This window comes from Typha latifolia, chromosome 1, assembly GCF_019914945.1.
Source record: "Typha latifolia isolate L0001 chromosome 1, TyphaL0001v2, whole genome shotgun sequence".
In the NCBI taxonomy this organism is placed as follows: domain Eukaryota; kingdom Viridiplantae; phylum Streptophyta; class Magnoliopsida; order Poales; family Typhaceae; genus Typha; species Typha latifolia.
In genome coordinates, this window is record NC_133086.1 from 2776706 (window position 1) to 2789708 (window position 13003).

At 36.3% G+C, this 13003-nt stretch overlaps 2 protein-coding genes across 7 annotated transcripts; one reads left to right on the forward strand and one right to left on the reverse strand.

The window, feature by feature from the left end:
• Positions 1-76: 76 nt before the first annotated feature.
• Positions 77-8974, reverse strand: LOC140780410 (mechanosensitive ion channel protein 2, chloroplastic-like). Of its 3 annotated transcripts, none has more exons than XM_073125946.1 (14): positions 8758-8974; positions 8158-8236; positions 8008-8067; positions 7497-7654; positions 6241-6361; positions 6077-6171; positions 5881-5994; positions 4871-4931; positions 4064-4213; positions 3807-3917; positions 3460-3627; positions 3213-3326; positions 1954-2010; positions 77-1178 (listed from the first exon to the last, which is right to left on the reverse strand). In XM_073125946.1, the coding sequence occupies exons 2-14, from the start codon at positions 8233-8235 to the stop codon at positions 423-425; spliced, it is 2043 nt and encodes a 680-aa protein (XP_072982047.1). In that variant the 5' UTR covers position 8236; positions 8758-8974; the 3' UTR covers positions 77-422. The 3 variants fall into 3 exon arrangements, with proteins under 3 accessions (XP_072982047.1, XP_072982046.1, XP_072982045.1); XM_073125945.1 differs by having other exon boundaries at positions 8158-8246; XM_073125944.1 differs by having other exon boundaries at positions 8158-8367.
• A 1401-nt stretch (positions 8975-10375) lies between these two features.
• Positions 10376-12854, forward strand: LOC140782007 (uncharacterized). 4 transcript variants are annotated; one of them, XM_073128335.1, is made up of 5 exons: positions 10376-10637; positions 11723-11866; positions 11968-12038; positions 12154-12352; positions 12516-12854. In XM_073128335.1, exons 1-5 carry the CDS (start codon positions 10416-10418, stop codon positions 12612-12614), a joined length of 735 nt encoding a protein of 244 aa, XP_072984436.1. In that variant the 5' UTR covers positions 10376-10415; the 3' UTR covers positions 12615-12854. The 4 variants fall into 4 exon arrangements, with proteins under 4 accessions (XP_072984436.1, XP_072984452.1, XP_072984428.1 ...); XM_073128351.1 differs by having other exon boundaries at positions 12529-12854; XM_073128327.1 differs by having other exon boundaries at positions 10377-10637; positions 11723-11870; positions 12149-12352.
• The last annotated feature ends 149 nt before the right edge of the window (positions 12855-13003 follow it).

A 13003-nucleotide genomic window follows, 5' to 3' on the forward strand; every position in this document is an offset into this window, starting at 1 on the left:
CAATCAAGAGATGTAAAATAACACACATATTTTTGGATACTGCTAAAATTCTAAACATAAACCGAAAGAAACTGAATGAGAAAAATCGCAAAGAGAAATATGCATACTATCTCAGATGTTGCTACAGGAACCAATTCCAACACCATAATTTGCACAAGAAAAAAGGAATTACATGGAACTCGAGAAACACATTTCTATAACAGAATATGATGCTAAAACAAACAACAAACTGAAGGCTCCCCAATATAGGGAGAAAATATCCATGCGGTAATATGAATGGTAAGAGAAGCAAACGCACATCAGAACATATACAGATGTACTTGACCAGCCTTCAAAAAGCAGCTAGCAAGGAGAACTTTATATGGGAACAAAGGCAACCATTACGTCGTAGTTGTTGAACAATTTGATTTAATGTGTCATGGTCACCACTGTTGATCCCTTTGATCCAGCCTCAGATGACTAGAACTGCTGAGACTTGACCCTTTGGTGTCCTTCTTAGATGGAGAAGGCCCTTTCTTATCCTGTTCATTTGCATCTGATGGATGAGGTCCAGGACTCATCCCTACTATAGGGAGTGTCCTCTTCGAGCCCTCAAGAGCTACACCAAGGACTATGTTATCTTCAAAGGCAGGCTTAGTGACTGGGGGCTGTGTCACCTTATCAGCTCCATTCTTTGCATGAACTGGAGGAATTGTATCATCCACTTCTTCATTAACAGCTTCTGATGCTGAAGGCTTGTCATCACCTGCTCTGGAGATTGATCCCGTTAAATCTGTGCTTTCCACCTTGGATGCTGACGGAGAATCTGAAGATGGTGCAATTGACCGACCATCTCTTGAACTCTCATTGTTCTGTTGCTCCTTGTCAGAGTTCTTTGAAGATGTGCCATCAGATGAAGTAACCTTGGCATCTGATGGCACAACAGATTTTGTTGTCTGCACTTCGGCTCCACGTGATGTGTTGCGTGGTTTAGCTTTATCATCCCCCTTTGTTCGTGCTGGGGCCTCAATCAAGTAAAAAGGACGGTCAGTGGCAGAATTAGCACGTGTGAACGTTGTCTCTGCATAGGGCATGTTCATGTAGGTGTCACCGTATGTTTTCTGGATTGTGCGAATAGGAGTGGCAAGCCTTGCTCCGTGGTGGCTGATTACTCTGAGGAGATCTAACATGATAGCTTCCTGTTTTAGGTAAATTAAAAATCAGAAGGCATCAAGTTGTCAGTATAAACATGATTCACGAGCATGGAAAAGCATTTTTGCATAATGCAGAACTAAATTTAACAAGCTATATGTACTAGAAGTAAAATCCCACTAAAATGTTGCATGCACCAGAGCATTTCCTCTTTTTTATGGCTGCATCCTACTTATAGTAAGATGCAGGTGCATCTATGATTTAAAGAAGCCCCAAAGAACAAAAATTGAAAATTCTGATCCAAGATGCATCTAGGAAGAGTTTTCCACTACATGGTACCACAGGTTCAAGGCAAGAGAAGCAAACCTAAGTAATGCTCGTTATCTGTGGTGACAACTGTAAATGATCTTAAATAGTTTGGCAAGTTGGCTTGTGAAGGTATATACTATAGGTTGACTGGACAAGTTCAAACTAATGAAGGTACATAGCCCTTCCCATCATGTGGAGTATAGGTGAGCTGGATCATGCTGTACTGAGCCAAACTTTTGTTTGCCATCTGGCCCACAAGGCGATCATGAGGCTACTAATGTTATTAGCGAGTCTCCATGACTAAATTCCATGTCCAAGCAACTGAAGAAAACGTAGCATAACATTCACACAAGAGTACTTTTTCTCAAACATAAGAGTACTATGTTGGATGCAGCTAGAGATCTAGCACAAGTTATATGCATATGGTCAATCACATTCATAATTAGAAAAAATAATAATAAGAGTTACTCATTACATACTATGTAGAAACTAGATACATATGTGACATCTTACCTTGACACAGAGGTACTCCTCAAAATGTGAGGTCTTCACAAAGCAAGACACAAGGATCTGTAAAATAACATAACAGAAAAGATGATTAAGAGAGAAGTTATACAAGAAAATGCCAATGAACAATGTACAAGAGCCTAACGAGCATGTCTTATTGGCTCCTGCTACTTGCATGAGCACTCTAGCAATGTGCTGTACTAACAGGAACAGGATCAAATAGATCAGATAGACTGAATGCAAAAATAATACTGACATCAAGCTGCTAGTTCCAACTATTTGGAGTTGGCTATATGGATTCTTTTCTTTTATTTATTGAATTGAGTGCTATCATGTCTTCTTTTACCAGCTTGGAGGAAACCCATGCAAAACTGGATGCTAGTCAACATAGAGCATGGGGACCGACAATGCCATCCATGTCCTCCATCGGTGCTAACCCTTGAATACACTCGTTTTATATTGTGTGTTTTATAGTAAACATATTCGTCCATCTTAAAATTCTCATCTCAGCTGCACTCAACTTCTGATTATGATATTTCCTAGCTGCTCCACGTTCTGATAATTCAAGTATATTGGAATTAAATCAAAACAAACTCATGGTACGAGTAGACATTGATGGCTGCATACACCCCTAAAGTGATAGTTGTGTTATGATGTGCTAACAGATTAGATATATATAATTGCATCAACATAACACCAAATCACATGATTGTTTGAAAATTGTAGCTCATAAAAAAATTAGGATTGCACAAACTCCCAAAAACTAGACTACCATCAATGTGCAAATTTCATAGAGTTGATGACTAAAAGAGGATACTAGACTACTATCAATGTGCAAATTCCATAGAGTTGATGACTAAAACAGGATTCTTACACCCAAATCACAAAATAAAAAGTTCACTAGATATTTTCGGACCTAAAAGTATGAACAAGTACTACGTAAAAAAACTTACACTACTGCCTACATAAGAAATAATTTAAGACCATGTATGATCACACTTTATACAAATAAATTTCATATATTACGGGGAAAAAAACAACCATAATTCTACCGATTACATATCCACATGAAAACTTGTATGCCAAAGTATTTCTTACAATTTATTAAGAACTATACTCACCAAACATGTAGAATTTTTCAAATAAATAACAAGCAAACTTAAACCAATGAAGCACTTCTTAATGTAGTAAAATTCAGAGGAGGCAGAGTTTGCCAAAGAAAATTAAAAAAAACAACATTCTGTGAATGACAAAGCATGTAATACCAAAAGAGCTTGATTTTCCAGAGTGATGTTGTCCAGAAATACTCTTCTGTGTAACCTTTGTTGCTCTATCTGAGGATTTTTTGCCAAGACTTTTCTCATATCTGCTACAATGTTCTGCCCACCAAAAGGAAAAAGTTACTTTGAAGCTAAGCGAGAGAGAACAGGACCAAACAAAGATACTATGAAGAAAAATAGTAAACAAAAAAATGAGTAATGTAAGGACATGATCTTGTAGATTATTCCTCACATTAATTTTATTAACATCCAGGTGGCTAATGGCAAGATGGGTCTTAATACGCCAATGAGTCTTCTGACTGAGATTCCTCACAACATTAACAGTAAATTTATGGTTAGGAATATGGACTGCTTCACGATCTTCTCCTCTTATAATAGTTGGTGACCACCACCCAACATGCTGAAACACAAAAAGACAAACAGTTATCTGTAAACTAAAAGAACACAGGATATACTTTCAAAGCTAATAGCACGAATACACACTTCCATGTCAGCAAATAAAGAAAGTATGACCATCAATATTTAACTTATTATTCAGGATTGAAAAGGCTATTCTATCTGTGGCTTGCAAGAACCAACCTCAACAGTACCAGAAACCTCGTAGCCCTCAATCTTAGTTTGAATCCATTGATTCACAACAAAAGGACGTGTTGCATGAATCATAACACTTGAGAGGAAGTTTGTGAAGATCTGTATCAGAATTCACCGAGCTACTCAGTAAAGAGGTTTAGAAACTTGCTTCTCAATGGAAAGATGAAAGTATAAGGTACAGCAATCTAAGAAAGGATGAAGGAAAGTCGATGCCTGGTAATAACAAAATTAATTTCATGCAGTACCTCGCGACCCGCGAGAGTCAGTAGGACTGTTCCAAGACCTCCAGCAGTGATCCATTTCTGTGTAGAGAACCCCAGCAACTCCATGAACAAGGAGATTGCAGCAATCCAAACAACAGTATACAAAGCTTTTCCAGCAAACTGGAAACTCATCTGTGGAAGACCAACGCCATACCCCCCCCCCCCATTAGTGGTAAGTTGTATCACTCATAAATTATACTATAAATGTGATTAACCAGAGCATATAAACTTTTGGGAATATGAGACACGTGAAATAAATTGTCTTTATCTTTCTTGACATAATTCAAATGAATACTTCTATGATCAAATACTATAAACATAACAGATAAGTTCCTAAAACGAAATCTATTTCCCTGCTTGACCAAGATGTGGCAACTTTATTTTTAATTAGAAAATTTAAGCCTAATATAAATGGAACTATTAAAACTTGCTATCATTTTTACTGTTAACTTATTAGTAGCCAAATATAATTACTCTACTTGAAGAAAAGAAAATTCAAGAAAGGAATTATTTGAGATAGAAGTTCTCTTAATCAAATCCTGTAAACTTTAGAGACAGCAAAATAAATGTTAGACATGTTGTATTGCAGTATAAGTTTCAAGTTAAGAATTAAGGTACTTTTTCGATAAAGTTACAGTAGGAAAGCAACTACTTTCAGTCAACCTTTTCCTTCTGTTTCAATCTAGCATGGCACCTACAGCAGCTAACCAGATTGTCCAAGTGCAGCGAAATGACATCACTAGATGACATGGTTAACTCAATAATTAGTAAAATCATAGCAGGACATACCTTTCTTGTGTCATTGGAAGCATCTGATTCCATAAAGAAGTTCTGAGTTTTCTGAATCAAGCTGCAACCAAAGAACAAAGTTGCCGAATACAATTATAAGCATTTGCCACAATGGTTTATAAACCTTTCAGGTAAGAAAGAAAAACGAGAAGCTATTAATAAGTGAACACATAATAAGAGTAATTAAAAGGAAAAAAGAATAGGCAGAGTGGAGCATTTGCAAACTTAAGAGACCTTCAAACAAGTAGAATTCAAATAACATAACTTCATAAAATTTATCTGTATCAAAAAGATAATTAATGTCCAATCGCATATATGAGGGCTATCTTCTTATAGCCTGCCAAATGATTTCAACTCCTCAATAAGCTATAAGACCCCATATGCGCCTTATCACAAGCTAAGTGTCTTTCTAATTGCCCAAAATAAAGCCATGCTTATGAAAATGTACTATGACTCCATAAAACACCCAGAAGGCTTTCATAAGCATACCTAAATCAGACACCTCCGACATTAACTAAATTAGTTGTAGTAGGTAATACTAGGTATCACCTTACAAAAGAACAATGTCCCAAACTCGGGGAAACATCCAGAAAGAAGCTCAGTAATTGACTAACAAGGAACTCTTTATATTAATTAGAAGAAAGCACCCAACTACACAGCACTCTACCTAAGTGTAAGAAGTGGCATAAATTTAAGCTCCTATAGGTCCAAAACAAGAAAATCAAAACACAGAAAATACTAGAACTTTAGAATAATGCAATAATTCCTACTTGGTGACAACTCCATATCATTCAAAGCATTGAAAATAATGGAATTTGCAGTAAAGCAAATAAGCAATATTCCTCCATGGTGCGAACTCCATATTGCAACACCTTAGAATGACATCAGCATATATGTGACATAACAAAAGACTATCACAGGATATATGCGGCATCGAGTCAATAATGCGACATTGAGTCAATAATGAACATCTGAAGTACGGAATGACTGTTGAAGAAATGAAAACTTACCTTGACAGACAATAAGCAAAGGCCAGAACGGTTGATAGAGATTTTACGAAATTCAGAAGGCGTAGCTTAACTACTTGGCTGGCTTCTGAAGGCAGGACAACTGGATCAAATGCCCTACAAATAAATAGAATAATATAAGATATATAACAATTGCCATTAAAAGTACATAACTAAACGTTAGCTAATTCCACAGTACCTGCATATTAGCATTGTTCCAGTCCAGAGAAGCAAGGGTCGAAGACAAGAGGTGGAAACATAATATGTTTTACTCTTTTTCCAGTTACTATCATTCTGTTAAACAACAAAAGTAATAAGTTATGCTCTATTATATCGTTGAGTGAATCAGTGTATAAAACATACATGAAACAGCCTTCTGATGTTACGCATGAAATGCGGAAGACCCCATACAGCAAAAACAATGATTCCAACGGCGGGTATGAACTGGAGAACAGCAGGACTTGCAAGCAAAGCATTACATGACCTGCAAGATAAACTAATTAACAAGATCTGACAACTGGGTTTACTGCTTAAAAAGAACGGAGGAAGCATATGTTATAGAAAAATACTTTCATAACACAGCATGGCAGGCAGTGAACAATCTCAAACATAATTAAGAACCTAGACTCGTTAGCATTAATCCGGGAGCAGTAACAACATCCATGATTGCAGGCAAATATCACGTACATTGTGCATATCTAAGAAGAAATGAATTTATATGATTCAGCTTACTACGTAACAAGCTACAAGAAGCAATAATACAATCCAGAGCATCAATCACCATTAGAATCAAGAGTATGATCTAAGCTACCATTCAACTAGTAATCACAGGATATTATAACTTGTTACGGGATACAAATAGGAACCGACTTTGACACTAGCAACACACTATCAAAATGACACGACCTCACTAATCCAATATATGAGAAGTAAACGAACAAAGATTTTCTTCCTTCCACTAAATTGGAACTTCAAAAGAAGCTGCTTAACAGACTCAGGTTTAAATTTTAAATAAAAAAAGATATCGACTGCTTGTCAATAACTTCGAGAATGGGAACAAGCAACTCCCTCAAATCCTCAATTGAGACGGGATGGAAAGAATGAGATTCTAGAGAAGTATGAATCACTCAAAAGGGAACTAACGAAGAAATTTCAAATTGTAGATAATCAGTAGTAGTCAATACCTGATTAAAATGTGGCTGGGTCAAGTCACTCTATCTATCTATTTAGAAAATCACCCTATCTAATTGACTAAAAAACATACAAATCTTCAAGCTCTAAGGAGTTGCTAACCTTCTATGAAAATGTAAGGATTGGGATCACCACATAAAGATTGATTTTCAGAGAATCATTTGAATCAAAGAATATCATGCTAGATGTGATTGCAATCATCATACAAGAAAAATTCTCTCTCCCAATCCTAATTAGGACTCTTGTATATATGTATTCTCTCCATTTATAGAAGACTTAGAGATAATATTTGATCAGCATCATTGTCATCGTCTAAGTCTTAACCAACCCAATAACATATAATTATCAAGAAACAGAAAAACTAATTGACACTGCATAATTGTTTGCAATATTTTGAAGAATTGTGAATAACTGATGACGATGATTACCTGGTTAAACCCGAGGTAGTAGTCTTTATAAGAGGTATCTCATTCGAAGAGCATGGGAAAGAAAAAGATCGGCACATAGAAGTATTGTATCTATAAGGCACATAGAGCATTGGTGTGCAAATCTTGTCTGCAACACGGAGACTCCAAATATCTTGTCTCTGCAAAAATATTACATTTTGAGCAACATACTAAAAAAAATTAGAATAATTGCTTGATAGGGCACCGAAAGGGGCAAAATTTGTGCACAATATCAACTATATACCACCTGTACATGGACGGCTACATGATTAAATTTGCAATGGAAATATACCAAGAAACCACAAATAGCTGAATTAGGTGAGAAATATGTCAATCAGACATAGGGCCCAAATTGAAAGAACTAAGCCCATATTGAAACAAAAGAAGAAATAAGTTACTGAAGCATAGAAAAACAGTAATAAGATTACATCATATGCTTCAAAGATAGATGTGATACTATTCTTCCCTCGGGATGAATAAAAGACAAGCTTACTGAAGCACATGAAGAAAGGGAAATAGACGGCAAGTGGTGGCAATGCCTCATTTCTGAGCTCTGGTAAAGTCAAAACAAATGTGATCAAAAGAAGGAAAAAAAAAAGGCAATTTTATACGAACAAAAGACATCTACTGAAAGTTATAATACCTTAAATTGGTTAGTCTGCCCCAACTTTCTGACAACACCCGCTTCAGGGAACATCTGCAAAGATGCTCCGACAGCCATTCTGCAGCAAACTTATAGGTAAAGAAAGCAATCTAGTTAGCCAGGATTCATCCTCTTTCAAGAATCTCCAGAAATAGCTGAAACTTTCTATAGGTGCAAATCCAAAACTTCTGCCGCGGAATCCCCCAAAACCTTTAAGAAATCCAGAGAATTCAACTTAATGACATTAGTCTAGCATCAAGACCAAAGCATTTCGGGCTACACACATAAAAAAGCTCTTACTGGCAACCAATATCAATTTCAACCCCAAAAGAATCTCATTGAAAGAGGAAGAAAACAACTCATTGTCATGATTTTGATCAAATCAATAACTAAAAATAAGGGTGTCAGTGCTAGAAACTACATTAAGCTGAGACCTAGAAATCTTTCCGTTCATCAAAAGCTAAAACATACATAGAAAAATAAATCCAATTGAAAATTACTTTCGTACGTTTGCGGGAATATAATTCTTTTCTCACGAGACCTAATCCGAGGAAACGGAGAAAGGAATGAGGAAACGACAATGCAAATGAAGATTGTTACCTATCGGGAAACCTAGAGAGATCGATATCTTTGATGCGATCACTCCACGCGTTGACAAGTTTCTTGAAGCTTCTTCTCCGATTGGGCAAGAAAAGAGGAGGGAGGGAGGCGAATCGAGACTGCGGTGAGGTTAAATTGGGGCGTTGCCGTACGGGACACGAACTGGGTAATTAGGTGGGCGGCGACGATGTCGATGGCATTCGCCGCGTAGTCGAGGTTTTGTTCAAAGCATTCAACCGGTTACGTGTCAACTTCTCCTCCCGTGACTGGATGTTCTCTGTTCTATGTAGACCCAGCTGATGTTCTTCTGTGACTAAGGTTGTTAATAACCGGTTTCTCTAGTAGTTGGTAATTTTATATTGTATTGCAGAACAAAACAAAAAAATAATTAATAAATAAGGAGTTATCCTTTACATAAAAAGAGTTGTTACCTTGGCAAAAAAACTCGCTTATTAAAATTTTATTCATTGGCTGAGCTACAAATAAGCAAGGGGCATAAACCTTGTAAATAAATAAAAAGTTTAGTAAAAGAATTTTTTTTAATAATTTTATATTTTTACCCCAAGTTGGCTCCCTCTAAATTGGAAAAAAAATAGTTCCATATACTCTTTTATTTGCAAATAAATACATTTTAGTATTGAAAGTTAAACCATGTAATATATAATTTAAATTTATTTCATTGCCAAATTTTTAGATATGTTCTCTTTTTCAATTCCTAAAATAACTGTCATCAAGTTATTATAACGGATAATTTTATGAGTATTTACACATGATTAGAGATATTACCCTACAAAATTTCTGCCTCCGCCATTATTTTATTATTTTAAAACTAATTTTAAAAGGTATTTATATTTTATAGGAAATAGAAACATTCAAGGTTATTATACATGCTTCTTTAGATATTGTATTCGGATAAATAAAAATTATTTATTTTGTTATTTGTATTTCGTAACATTATATGTTTTTTAAATATTTTTTTTGTTAGTTATATTTTATAGTTACATATTTGGTAAAATAGTATTTAGTTAGTGGATAATAAAAGAGAAGATACGAGGAAGAATAAGTTAGGAGCATAAATAAGAGAATAAGAGAAAGGTACGTTGGAATTAAAATGAGAGAATAAATATGAGTCAAGTCACGATGGCTAGATGTAACCTTTCCCTATCTATTTTATCAAACTGGATGCCAAGACTATATTTGAGTATAATGAGTTTTTTAATATACTAAACCAAATTAAATAATAATTTTTGAATTAGATACTGTTTTTGTTAATGTAGCATCTAGAAAAACTCATAACTAAATAACCTCTTAGAAATTTACTTTGTAGTAATTATTATTAAGTGCAACTAGCTTAAAATTAACCTAGGATGTAATCTAAATGTTATGGACAAATGATCGATGTTTAAATCATAGTAAATAAAAAAAAAGATATTAAATTTGCTTCCATGGGTTGCACTTGCACCTTTTTAGGCTTGCTCGGGCCCGAATCCGCCATCAAGCTTAATTGCGGATCAGGTCAGGATTCGATATTTACGGGTCAGGCTCTTGTCGGGCCTTGACCTGCGGACCCTAACTGAATCCGTTAGGACCACGCAATAGTAAGCGAGGGCGCAAGACGGCAGGAGTGAAGAGGCGCAACAGGAGAGATTTATTTCGCAATGGGGCGCGGCAGTCCATCGAGCAGCAGCGGAGAGGAAGATGGCGACGAAAACTGGAGATCGGCCATTGAATCCGTCGCCGCCGCCGACTTCGTCCTCCCAAACTCGAATGGCACCACCAATACCCGGCCCAAGACGGGGAAGTCGAATCTGGAAGACTTCCACAACGAGGAGCGGAAGAATAAGCCGCAAACCCCTGGACTCAAACTCTACCAGATCAAGGTACTGTTGATAGCTATAACCTTGGAAAGGTGGTTTTTTCATTATTTATATATTATGGGTCGATTCGCGTCATTGCTTTCTATTCTCTTGGGTGTCCTTTTGGGAAGGAGGAAGCTATCCAATTATTTGTTTTGTTTGTGTATAGAAATGGAATTGTGGTAGTTTTTACTGGAAATTTGCCTTCTTGGTAAAGTGGCAGATGAGATGGCTGTGCGTAGTTTATGGTTAAATGCATATCGGTACTTCTCCTCCGGTGGAGGGTTATGATTTAGCGTATCCTTGCATTTATGTGCTTAATAAGAATCAGGCAAGAATATGAAGAATAGGTTTAGTCTTCTAAAATGATAAGTGATAACCATCTCATTACAGGGATAAGCAAGTCATTAAACCCTGTTACTGTGCAAATAGGCAGGGGCAGAGTTTGTTGGTATATTAATTATTTTTGCATATCCAGATAGTTCTTATGAAATGGTGATCTAATGATAATTAGCAATTATCGTGTGCCAAGTGTTATCTCACATAGGCACGTGTCTGTAATAACTCTTCAAGTGTCATTGACAATGTTTCTACCGATGCTTTTACTCAGATTCATGGTTCGTTTATTTGAAGAATACAAACTTTCATTCTTCTATTTTAGTTGGTGGCGTTACTTCGTGTTCTAGTTCTAACATCTGCTCTAGCAAGTAATGATTTAGGGGCTTTGCAACAATGAACCAGTCAATAGGTTTGTAGTTATTGACCTATTTCTGTCCTCTCATAATCTGTGAGCTTACTATATAAATATTGATTTGTTCATATTCATTTTTATTATGTGTTTAGCAATACATGTGGACTGAAAAGATAGATAACCTTTGAAAAGAGTTCTATTGCGAGTTTTCCCTTCATTTACATGTCAGATATATATCTACCTCCTTGTGTTATTGCTACCCTTATTTCAAGCTAAAAGCTTACCTCCACCAAGCTTGACAAGTCTCCATCCTAGTTGCATGCTGACTTGAATGTTCTGGTGCTAACACTGTACAATGTATTGTGCCCTTTTAATGTCCTTTGCTTCATTATGTGTAACCACAAGTGACTTTTCTCAGGCACAAAGGCTTTTGGATGATCTCTTGGACCAGAGTATTGAAATAGTTAGAGACCCCAGTCTGCACTTGAGTGACACTACTGAATCTAATGGAGGTGGGATTAAATTATTTAGCAGAGCACCTCCTGGCATAACAATTGAAACTGTAGGTATGTTATCCAAATGCAATTATCTTATCCATCATTGCCTGTAAAGCAAACTTATTTCTGACTTGCTCAATTGATTCAAGCTTGACTATATTACCAGATAAATATTCTCTGCCCCAAAAGAAGCCGAGAATTATACCTGGGGAAGAAATTGATGAGAAATCAAAGAAGGTCCGGTATTCTTTTTCACATTCTTCAAGGCTCAAGCCTATCCATTAAGAGTGTTGTCCTGAAAATTGATGTAATTTCATCGATCATGTTCATCTCAATCCTAATTGTAGTTTAGACGCCAATTCCGGTCGGTTGCGGTAGATGGCAATGATGTCATTGCTTCCGCAAGAGAAGCAAGCCGGAGATCTTTGGCTCGATTTGAAACAAAGGAAGCTGCAGCGAAGGCTGCAGCTAAGAGAGAGGAAGAAAGAGTTCTGGAACTGAAAAAGACTAGAGGAGAGAAATGGCTTCCTTCAATTGCTAAAGAAATGCAGGTTAGTCTTGGAGTCATTTGGTACTTCCACGTTTACATTTTTATTTTACTGGGAGGTAAGGGCCACCAATTTCTCCAATGAATCCTCTGGAGAATGGTGTTAGACAGTTATTTAATTGTAGCTATATATACATAATCAGACGATTATAATGGGAGTATGAAAGTGTTGCTTTGCAGGAGAGAACTCGGACACATTGAAGATGCTGAATGGGAACATTGACATCATCTCTAATTCCTTGGAATTGGCTACTGTTCTCATATAAATACTTCCCATTCTCATGTGGATCGAGTCGGTCTGGTGATAGCATTGATGCTTTTAAGAAAGCACTTTTAGAAATTATACTTCATTTGGCATCCAGCCTACTGGAAATGCAGGCCATCTTCTTGTACTGTCTGAGATTGAATCATTGGAGATTTTTTTTTAAATGCTTGTATTTGCTATAGTCTCAGACAAATCATAATTTATGAATCGAATGATGAGATGATAGCCTCTCATTTGAAGATTTGTCATTCTCATCAAATTCTTGTCTCTTTTAATTGTTCAAACTATGTTCACAGCAACGCTCATGATAATTGTTTTGGCGTACATATCGATTGTAAGGTAGTTTTAGAATTTAAAAATTATCTCCAAAGTCACCAATTGATTTCTAAA